General features: G+C 48.1%; 1 protein-coding gene across 2 annotated transcripts; it reads right to left on the reverse strand.

The window, feature by feature from the left end:
* Positions 1-1909: 1909 nt before the first annotated feature.
* On the reverse strand, positions 1910-11559 carry efcab2 (EF-hand calcium binding domain 2). Of its 2 annotated transcripts, none has more exons than XM_071366442.1 (7): positions 11479-11559; positions 11248-11332; positions 11029-11101; positions 10624-10703; positions 5303-5345; positions 2879-2945; positions 1910-2207 (listed from the first exon to the last, which is right to left on the reverse strand). In XM_071366442.1, the coding sequence occupies exons 1-7, from the start codon at positions 11501-11503 to the stop codon at positions 2089-2091; spliced, it is 492 nt and encodes a 163-aa protein (XP_071222543.1). In that variant the 5' UTR covers positions 11504-11559; the 3' UTR covers positions 1910-2088. The 2 variants fall into 2 exon arrangements, with proteins under 2 accessions (XP_071222543.1, XP_071222544.1); XM_071366443.1 differs by lacking the exon at positions 5303-5345 and adding an exon at positions 5409-5451.
* Between the last annotated feature and the right edge of the window lie 314 nt (positions 11560-11873).

Here is an 11873-nt window from a genome sequence, read left to right on the forward strand (position 1 = left end):
TTAACAACCCTCCAGACGAGCTTCAATGCCATACAACTCTCCTTCCGTGGCCTCCAACTGCTCTTAAATACAAGTAAAACTAAATGCATGCTTTTCAACCGATCGCTGCCTGCACCTGCCCGCCCGTCCAGCATCACTACTCTGGACGGTTCTGACTTAGAATATGTGGACAACTACAAATACCTAGGTGTCTGGTTAGACTGTAAACTCTCCTTCCAGACTCACATCAAACATCTCCAATCCAAAGTTAAATCTAGAATTGTCTTCCTATTTCGCAACAAAGCATCCTTCACTCATGCTGCCAAACATACCCTTGTAAAACTGACCATCCTACCGATCCTCGACTTCGGCGATGTCATTTACAAAATAGCCTCCAATACCCTACTCAATAAATTGGATGCAGTCTATCACAGTGCCATCCGTTTTGTCACCAAAGCCCCATATACTACCCACCACTGCGACCTGTACGCTCTCGTTGGCTGGCCCTCGCTTCATACTCGTCACCAGACCCACTGGCTCCAGGTCATCTACAAGACCCTGCTAGGTAAAGTCCCCCCTTATCTCAGCTTGCTGGTCACCATAGCAGCACCCACCTGTAGCACGCGCTCCAGCAGGTATATCTCTCTGGTCACCCCCAAAGCCAATTCCTCTTTTGGCCGCCTCTCCTTCCAGTTCTCTGGAACGAACTACAAAAATCTCTGAAACTGGAAACACTTATCTCCCTCACTAGCTTTAAGCATCAGCTGTCAGAGCAGCTCACAGATTACTGCACCTGTACATAGCCCATCTATAATTTAGCCCAAACAACTACCTCTTCCCCTACTGTATTTATTTTGCTCCTTTGCACCCCATTATTTATATTTCTACTTTGCACATTCTTCCACTGCAAATGTACCATTCCAGTGTTTTACTTGCTATATTGTATTTACTTCGCCACCATGGCCTTTTTTTTTGCCTTTACCTCCCTTATCTCACCTCATTTGCTCACATTGTATATAGACTTATTTTTCTACTGTATTATTGACTGTATGTTTGTTTTACTTCATGTGTAACTCTGTGTTGTTGTATGTGTCGAACTGCTTTGCTTTATCTTGGCCAGGTCGCAATTGTACATGAGAACTTGTTCTCAACTTGCCTACCTGGTTAAATAAAGGTTAAAAAAAAAATATATATATATATATATTCTTTTGCTCATCTTTTCGTACTTTTTAACTCTGCATTGTTGGGAAAGGGCTCTTAAGTAAGCATTTCACGGTTAACTCGACACCTGTTGTATTCGGCGAGTGTGACAAATAAAATTGGATCATCATCGTCATCATCATCACCACCACCACCACAGAAACAAGGTTTGTCTATGCAATAAGCTATTGAATCACTCCTTGGAGAGGTTATACGCAGAACACAGCAATTGAATTTAAAAATATAAAAAAATACAAAAGCTCCAGTTTATAGTCCTATTCATGAATATCCTCATTCAATTAATCTGTGCTTCACATTCCGAGGATTATGCACATAAGGTGGTGTGGTGGTGGTGGTGTCGTGAATGAAAGCATATTGCTGCAGTGATTTATACAGCGTGGTGTTGCATGTTGTTTATGGATACACAGCGCCATCTGGTTTCACTGCATGGCCTAGCACAACAGAGGGAGAATATTTGTCAATAAACCCATGCATGGTCTAGTTACAGGCCTGGGCAGTTCCAGTCTTCTGGGGCCTAATTGGTGTCACACTTCTCCCCCATCCCTAACAAACACACCTGATTTAAACTAATTGCATTTTTAACTGAAGATCATGATTAGTCGATTATTGGAGTCAGGTGTGTCAGCTGGGGCAAAAGTGTGTCACCAATCAGGCCCCCGAGGACTGGAGTTGCCCAGGCCTCTACCACAACAGTGGGAGATGTACAATATTTGGCGATAAGCCCAAAAATGTTTATGACACTGCAAACATTTACAATACCACATTATATGCTGTATTAGACTATAACAATATAACAATTACGCAAGACAACGGTTACATTTGTCATTACTCCCAGCAGGAATGTGTAAGTGTTGGTGTGTGTGTGTGTGTGTGTGTGTGATTGAGAGTCTATCTGGGGTCATCCACGGTCATCATGCTAACAAAGTCTTTGTAGAAAATGAGGTTCTTGTCAGGGTCCATTGCAGCTGACAACATCTCCTCCATCTCTTCCTGGGTGAAGGGCTCTCCTGCAGAGAGGGACACATACCCACAATAGATCTTTATCGATCCATTATACAGAGACAACCAAAACATTTGCTAACACAGCACCAAACACGCCACACACACACACACACACACACACACACACACACACTGGGCGCAGCACAGGGTCAACCACAGAGGAGCACCCCTGGAGAAGTTTAGGGTGTGCCTTGCTCAAGGGCACAACAGCAGTAGGTGGCTCCTGAGTTATTGATGGCAGTTGCCAGACTGCCTTTATAACCTTGAGGCTACTTCCACCCCCTAGCAGGGTTTCTCAAGGTTGATTCTGAGGAACCATTATATGCTGCATGTCACTCCAGCTGAGCATCTATTACATACTGATAAGTCATAAGTACATATGCTAGGTCCAAGGGAATCAACACACTGGAAACTGGTAAGAATGAACACTAAAGTCAACCAGAGACTGTATTGTTGTTCTGGGAGATATATAATCATATAATGCTTGTAGAGTGGATTGTTATCTGTCAGTGTCTGTCTGTCCAAACCTTGGACCACTAGAGGGCGTAATATCATCTTGCCTTACACAAAGCCCACATAAGTGTTAATAAACAGTGACAAGATATGATATATTTGTGACTTCAGGCCAATGATTCTGTGGTTTTATGTAAGGAGCTCTATGTTGCTTTCACCTTACCTTCCTGTGTCATGTACTTTGTGAGCTCCTCCAGTTCCAAATGTCCCTTTTTCTGCTTATCTAGAACCTGCAAAGATATTTTAGATGTTTTTCCCTCTTAGCAAATATAAAGATCATAGAGGGAGCCCAAGGTATGATCCTATACAGTCTGCAATAGGGGGAATTAACCCAAGATTACCTATACAGTCTGCAATAGAGGGAACCCAAGGTATGATCCTATACAGTCTGCAATAGAGGGAGCCCAAGGTATGATCCTATACAGTCTGCAATAGAGGGAGCCCAAGGTATGATCCTATACAGTCTGCAATAGAGGGAGCCCAAGGTATGATCCTATACAGTCTGCAATAGAGGGAGCCCAAGGTATGATCCTATACAGTCTGCAATAGAGGGAGCCCAAGGTATGATCCTATACAGTCTGCAATAGGGGGAATTAACCCAAGATTACCTATACAGTCTGCAATAGAGGGAACCCAAGGTAACCTATACAGTCTGCAATAGGTGGAATTAACCCAAGATTACCTATACAGTCTGCAATAGAGGGAACCCAAGGTAACCTATACAGTCTGCAATAGAGGGAACACAAGGTAACCTATACAGTCGTGGGCAAAAGTTTTGAGAATGCCACAAATATTAATTTTCAGAAAGTCTGCTGCCTCAGTTGGCATGATGGCAATTTGCATATACTCCAGAATGTTATGAAGACTGATCAGATGAATTGCAATTAATTGCAAAGTCTCTCTTTGCCATGCAAATTAACTGAATCGCCAAAAAACATTTCCACTGCATTTCAGCCCTGCCACAAAAGGACCAGCTGACATCATGTCAGTGATTCTCTCGTTAACACAGGAGTGAGTGTTGACGAGGACAAGGCTGGAGATCACTCTGGCATGCTGATTGAGTTCGAATAACAGACTGGAAGCTTCAAAGGGAGGGTGGTGCTTGGAATCATTGTTCTTCCTCTGTCAACCATGGTTACCTAAACACGTGCCGTCATCATTGCTTTGCACAAAAAGGGCTTCACAGGCAAGGATATTGCTGCCAGTAAGATTGCACCTAAATCAACCATTTATCGGATCATCAAGAACTTCAAGGAGAGCGGTTCAATTGTTGTGAAGAAGGCTTCAGGGTGCCCAAGAAAGTCCAGCAAGCGCCAGGACCGTCTCCTAAAGTTGATTCAGCTGCGGGATCGGGGCACCACCAGTACAGAGCTTGCTCAGGAATGGCAGCAGGCAGGTGTGAGTGCATCTGCACGCACAGTGAGGCGAAGACTTTTGGAGGATGGCCTGGTGTCAAGAAGGGCAGCAAAGAAGCCACTTCTCTCCAGGGAAAACATCAGGGACAGACTGATATTCTGCAAAAGGTACAGGGATTGGACTGCTGAGGACTGGGGTAAAGTCATTTTCTCTGATGAATCCCCTCTCTGATTGTTTGGGGCATCCGGAAAAAAGCTTGTCCGGAGAAGACAAGGTGAGCGCTACCATCAGTCCTGTGTCATGCCAACAGTAAAGCATTCTGAGACCATTCATGTGTGGGGTTGCTTCTCAGCCAAGGGAGTGGGCTCACTCACAATTTTGCCTAAGAACACAGCCATGAATAAAGAATGGTACCAACACATCCTCCGAGAGCAACTTCTCCCAACCATCCAGGAACAGTTTGGTGACAAACAATGCCTTTTCCAGCATGATGGAGCACCTTGCCATAAGGCAAAAGTGATAACTAAGTGGGTCGGGGAACAAAACATCGATATTTTGGGTCCATGGCCAGGAAACTCCCCAGACCTTAATCCCATTGAGAACTTGTGGTCAATTCTCAAGAGGCGGGTGGACAAACAAAAACCCACAAATTCTGACAAACTCCAAGCATTGATTATGCAAGAATGGGCTGCCATCAGTCAGGATGTGGCCCAGAAGTTAATTGACAGCATGCCAGGGAGGATTGCAGAGGTCTTGAAAAAGAAGGCTCAAGACTGCAAATATTTACTCTTTGCATCAACTTCATGTAATTGTCAATAAAAGCCTTTGACACTTATGAAATGATTGTATTATACTTCAGTATTCCATAGTAACATCTGACAAAAAATATCTAAAGACACTGAAGCAGCAAACTTTGTGGAAATTCATATTTGTGTCATTCTCAAAACTTTTGGCAATGACTGTACAGTCTGCAATAGAGGGAATTAACCTAATATTATCTATACAGTCTGCAATAGAGGGAATTAACCCAATATTATCTATACAGTCTGCAATAGAGGGAATTAACCCAAGATCATCTATACAGTCTGCAATAGAGGGAATTCATCCAAGATAATCTATACAGTCTGCAATAGAGGGAATTAATCCAAGATAATCTATACAGTCTGCAATAGAGGGAATTAATCCAAGATAACCTACACACTCTACATACAGAACCTATACAGTCCATTACCTCAAAGGCCTGGAGCATCAGGTCCTCTGGGATGGGCCGGAACCTGCAGAGTACACACACACACACACACACACACTCTACATACAGAACCTATACAGTCCATTACCTCAAAGGCCTGGAGCATCAGGTCCTCTGGGATGGGCCGGAACCTGCAGAGTACACACACACACACACACACACACACACACAGAGATAAGAAGTTACAGAACACACACACATACAATCTCATACAGAACATCACTGCGAGTAAGTCAACTATATCAATCATAGTATATTTGTATAAGGTGCTGCCAACAGAGTTTTTATCTACAACTGAGACCAGGCAGGAACAGGTTAGGGTCATTATGCATGTTTTATCAGGGAGTTACGACTACCTCTTATATTAGCTATACCTCCTCCTTCTGGACACACCTACTCTGTCTGTATTTGGAGTAGGATTTAGTTGCCCCCTACACTCTGTGGTAACCCGGGAGGTCTACCCTGTGGGTTGGTGATAGAGGGGAGGTGCGTGCCGCGACGTTGGCTCCCTGTGCTGGGAGTACACGGGCTGGGCACCCCGACGCTGATGGTCCCAAGTAGAGATAATTAGGGGAGAATGCCAACCAGCTGTGCAGACCACATAAAGGGAGCACTGTGGCACACCGCAAGGGAGACAGAGAGAGAGGAGACACATTTGAGAAGGGCCAAACCTTGGTTATTTTGTTGTTATGTTTATTTTGTTGCCTAGTAAAGTCGTTTTTTCTGACCAGAACCTCCCTGTCACTGTGTTCATCTCTGCACGCTCAACCCAACACCCCACAGTTTACCACATATGGTGGAGAATACGGGCACCTCAGTAGCTTTGGGTGCCGTGGGGTCGAGCGTACAGAGATTACCATGGAGGAGCTGGTGGCTCAGTTTATACTCAGCCAACAGAAGCAACAGGCTCTCCAGGAGCAAGCACTGGAGGATCAGCACCAACAAAACCGCAGACTGGTAGCGGAGGTAGCCCAGTTGAAGGTTGAGAGGGCTCAGGAGTCTGGCCCGAATCAGTTCCTGGTTAAGTTAAGGGAGGAAGATGACGTGGAGACGTTTTTGTGCACCTTCGAGAGGACGGAGCAGAGGGGAGGATGGCCCAAGCCCGAGTGGGCCAGCCTTTTGGCACCCTATCTCTCCGGGAAGGCCCAGAAGAACTACTTCGACTTGAACACCGACCAGGCAGCAAATTATGAGAGACTCAAACGTGAGATTCTGAGCCGTTATTCAGCCTCGCACGCCGTGCACAACTGGTCCATGACTGGGCCTCTGACTCCACCATCTCCCCAGCGCTCAGATGAGCGACCTGGTGTGCCTGACCAAGGGATGGCTACTGACCAACGTACCGTCCCTCCCGACAATCGATAAGGTACCTTCGGGCCCTCCCCTACGAGATGAGGAAGGCGACAAACCCCCAGAGCCTGGAGGAATTGCTGACTGCGGTGGAAACCCACCAGAACACCCAGGACCTGCTGAAAGGTGTCCGGGCGGAGAGAGTGGACGCAGGGAGGGGGAAGAAAAGCACAGAGAGGCCCTCGCCCTCGCTGAAGGGGGCCCGGACGGAACCAGCCGAGGCTGCGAAGCGGGAGGTCGACCCGAACCGACGACGACAACCACTGCTGGACCTATATCAGAGGCGCTGCTATGAGTGCGGCAAGCCAGGAGACATCCAATGGAGCTTCCCCAGCCGGGAGGAGTCCATGCCCTCCACATCCCCCAGCTCCGGGGTAAGCCGGATGGCGAGTTATGTCACCTCTTGTTGGGCACACACCGAGACGGCCCCACCGATGGTTCCAGTATGAATCGATGGCGTCGACACCAGCGCTCTGCTGGACTCTGGCAGCATGGTGACCCTGGCCAAACCGCAGTGGCTCACACGAGAGGGGAAAGACGAACCGGGGGGCGAGGAGATGACAGTGTCCTGTATACATGGGACACGAAGAGGTACCCAACATTGCCGGTGCTGCTAACCACCCCAAGGGGGGAGTGCCAGATGCGCGTGGGGGCTGTTCCTAACCTGCCCGTGCCCATTCTCGGTAGAGATTGCCCTCTCTTCCAGGCACTGTGGAGGAAGGACCTGGGGAGGCATGTGCAAGGTAGGCAGGAGAGGAAAAAGGACGGTCATCTGCGCAATCCACTCTCCGCCGCGAGAGGTGTCCACCGGGTCCGAGTCGGACCAGAAGGAGGGAGGTGACCCCACGCAGGGAAGCGAGCCATCGTCCAAGGAGGACCTCAGGCTCCACTTTATGGAGGGGGAGGCACTCGACGGACCGACCGACACGGGAATCCTCACGGGCCAGTTCGGGACGGCCCAGTTAGAAGACCTCAACCTCCAGAACGCGAGGGGCCAGGTGATTGCAGTAGACGGCATGCTATTACCCGGGGTAACTGAGTGGCGCTACCCCCACTTTGACATCAAGCATAATTTTTTGTATCAGGTAGTAAAGCACAATGGGGAGACAAAAGGAGCTATTCCAATTATTCTTCCGGTGGGTATTCCGCAGGAAGCAGATGCTGAAGAAGATCATCGAGAGAGACGGGAGGAACTGGGACCAGCTGCTGCCCCACCTGATGTTCTCGGTGCGCGAGATACCCCAAATGTCCACTGGGTTCTCCCCCTTTGAGCTCTTGTATGGCCGTCGGCCCCGCAGACTGCTGGACCTAGCCAAGGAGGTCTGGGAGGAGCAACCGACCCCCCTTCGCAGTGTGGTGGAAAACGTGGAGCAGATGAGGGAGAGGATTACAGTGATTTGCCAGTGGTGAAGGAGCACATGGCCAAGGCGCAACGCACCCAGGAGCGCGTATACAACCAGGGGGCCCAACCACGAGAGTTCCACCCAGGTGAGAAGGTCTTGGTGCTGATCCCCACAACGGAGAGCAAATTCCGGGCTACTTGGCATGGGCCCTACGGCATCGTGGAGCGGGTAGGAGACATCAATTATAAGGTCCGCCAACCGGGGGGGATAAAACCACTTCAGCTTTACCATGTGAACCTACTGAAGAAGTGGCATGAACGAGAGGCGCTGTGCTCAATGTGGACCCAGCCACAGCTGAACCCGCCCTCTCTCGAAGTTTCAATGGGGAAAGACCTCAGCCCGACCCAACAACAAGCGCTTCGAGAATTGTCCAGCGGAATAGGGCCATGTTCTCCGAGGTGCCAGCCGCACGGATCTCGTGGAACATCATATCCACACACGTCCGGGAGAAAAAGTGTGTAAACAGCCATACTGGATACCAGAAGCCCGGAGGGCGGCGGTTCAGTGGGAAGTGATGACAATGATAGAGATGGGGGTACTGGAGGAGTCCCACAGTGAGTGGTCTAGCCCTATGGTGCTGGTACCAAAACCAGATGGAACCGTCCGCGAACGAATTCCGGGGCCTGAACGAGGTCAGTGAATTCAGCGCCTACCCCATGCCCCAGGTAGATGAACTGATCGACTGCTTGGGGAAGGCAAGATACGTCAGCACCCTGGACCTGACAAAGGACCTTCTCCCTGGACCATCTCCACCCGGAGGGGGGGCTATACCACTACCGGGTCCTTCCTTTCGGGCTCCACGGGGCCCCAGCGACCTTTCAGCGACTCATGGACCGTGTCCTGTGCCTGCACTGTGTGTACGCTGCTGCTTATTTAGATGATATAATCGTACACAGTGACAGTTGGGAGTCCCATCTCTGTAGGTTACAGGCGGTGGTGAATGCGCTAAGGGATGCGGGGCTGACCGCGAACCCCCACAAGTGCAAGCTGGGCTACGCCGAGGTGGAGTACCTGGGTTATCGAATCGGGCAGGATAAAAAAATAATAACAAAAAATCAACCAAGAGGCAGGTGAAGTCGTTCCTGGGGTTAGCAGGCTACTACAGTCGATTTGTACCTAACTTTGCCGCAATAGCTTCTCCCCTTACAGACATAACGAAGGCACACCTACCCCAGACGGTGCGATGGACAAAAGACACAGAGACGGCGTTCCAGGCCCTGAAGGACACGCTATGTTCGCCCACGGTACTCGTCAGCCCGGGCTTCTCAACAGATCTCCTGGTCCAGACAGACGCGTCTGAAACTGGGGTAGGGGCCGTCTTGTCCTTAGAGCAGGAAGGTGAGGAGCACCCTATCATGTATACCAGCAGAAAGCTGCTCCCGAGGGAGAAGTACTCGATTGTCGAGAAGGAGTGCCTCACCGTGAAGTGGGCGCTGGACACCTTCAAGTATTACCACCTCGGGAGGAAGTTCACCCTGATTACTGACCATGCCCCCCTTGTGTGGATGACAAGCGGTAAGGACACGAATGATCGCGTCACCTGCTGGTTTCTGTCATTACAGCGTTTCTCTTTCTCTATCATCCACAGGTCGGGGGCACAGTACGGCAATGCGGACACCCTCTCCAGGAGGGATGCAAACCTAGCCCTGAGCACGCCTCCCTCCCAGTCAGGGCTAAGGGGGAGGGGGGTGTGCGGTATCCCGGAAGTCTACCCCGGGGGTTGGTGATAGAGGGGAGGTACATTCCGCGACATTGGCTCCCTCTGCTGGGAGTACACGGGCTGGGCACCCAGACGCTGATGGCCCCAAGTAGAGGTAATTAGGGGAGAGTGCCAACCAGTCGTGCAGGCCACATAAAGGGAGCACCGTGGCACACTGCGAGGGAGACAGAGAGAAAGGCACGGAACCGAATCTGAGAAGAAGGACCAAGCCAAACTTAAGTTATTTTGTTATGTTTATTTTGTTGCCTAGTAAAGTCATGTTTTCTTCATCTCTGCACGCTCAACCCAACATCCCACGGTTTACCACAACTCTTTAAAAAAAATTGCTATCTAGAACCTAAAATGGTTCTTCAACTGCCCCCATAGGAGAACCCTTTAAAGAACCATTTTTGGTTCCATGTAGACAACGATCAGATTCCAAATAGAATCCTTTCCACTGAGGGTTCTTCCTGGAACACAAAATGGTTCTACCTGGAATCAAAAAGGGTTCTCCTATGGGAACAGCAAAGGACCCTTTTGAAACCATTTCTTTCTTAGAGTGTAGACACTGATCTAAGCTAAGTGTTCTTACAGGTAGCAACAGAGGCAGGGCAAGTGTTTCCAGAAAAACCTACTGCACCAGTTCTAGGAATTCCTAGAAACTACCCAGACAGCCAGACAAGTCAAGTACAGTCAGATCCTCCAATTTGTCTCTGTCTGTCTGAGATCAAAGTGTTTCAACTGATTGTATGTCTCTCTACCTCTCCCGCTCTCTCTCTCCTGTGTTCTTACATTGTCTGATACAGCCCCATCTAGCAGACTCTGTGCATGCCTCTTTCCAATGTTCTTACTTGCGCTCCATTAGAACCTTGGTCATGGTGGGGAGGAACTTCTCAAAGCGGATGTATCCCGTCGGCTCCTCCTCCTCAATCTAGGGGAAGAGTTTGTTCACAAATATTATGGTCTGAAATTGTAGCAAAATTTGTGGGGAATTTACTGTATGTGAGTGTTGGTCCTGTATGTGAGTGATTGTCCCCTGGCTTCTAACACCCTTCTACCTTTGCATTTGTTCTTCAAGAAAACAGAGTAAAACCAGCCATACGTGGTTAGTTAAATATGTCCCATTGTTGTCCTCTCTATGTTCATGTACATATGCACGGTTGACTGTAAGCCGCTTTGGATAAAAGCATCTGCTAAATGACAGACTGTATACTATTATTATGTTATTATGTCTCTGATCAAAAGGATGCCCTTACCTCTGCTATGACGTCATGTAGCTCCCCTTCGTTAGGGAAGCAGCCTAGGGAGCGGATGATAGTGCCTATCTCCCTTTGACAGAAGCACAGCACCGGAGTGAGAACATCACCACCATATAATACAACACTGTATAAACCTAAATCAGTGTAGTAAGCCTATTTAGTATCATGTCTGTTGTAAGCCTGTCTAAGTGGGTCTGACTATATCATTCTGCTCACCTGACATCCACTGTCTTGTTGAACTCGTGGTCAAACACATCAAAAGCAGCGCGGATCTTCTTGTGTACCTCCGATACTATGGCCTCTACAACAGCAAATACAACAGACAAATCAAAAGTCCGTCGTTAGCTGAAACTAGTGCCACCTTTCAAATGTATCTCAAATTAGCTGTATCTACAAGTTAAGGCGATAAAACAACTATTTAAATAGATTTTGAAGCCCATTTCATACCTGCGCTTTCCTTGTCTTCCGCCATTTTCTTTATTTACTGTTGTTGCTAGGAGACCATATATAGCTTTTGATTGGCAGGACCACTCTGAACAAGTGCAGGACTCAACGTTTTGGAAAGTTCAAGTAGAAACTTGTCAAATAGAACTGGCCATGCCTCTCCGACATGTAGACCAAGCAATCTGTTGGCTCTATTCAAGGCATTTCTATCATTATCGTTCGACAACGTTTGGCAACTGAATGTGGTCCTAGTTGATTTTAGCAGTTAGAGATATAGGCCAGAGATAAGGTTCTGACCACACTGACAGTGAATGTCAGTTTATGTGTTCTAATGTCTCATTAATAAAATAAGTGTATATTTCTATTGCACGTAACGAATTGTGAAAAATATTCGCTTC

The sequence above is a fragment of the Salvelinus alpinus genome, chromosome 25 (assembly GCF_045679555.1).
Source record: "Salvelinus alpinus chromosome 25, SLU_Salpinus.1, whole genome shotgun sequence".
NCBI classification, from domain to species: domain Eukaryota; kingdom Metazoa; phylum Chordata; class Actinopteri; order Salmoniformes; family Salmonidae; genus Salvelinus; species Salvelinus alpinus.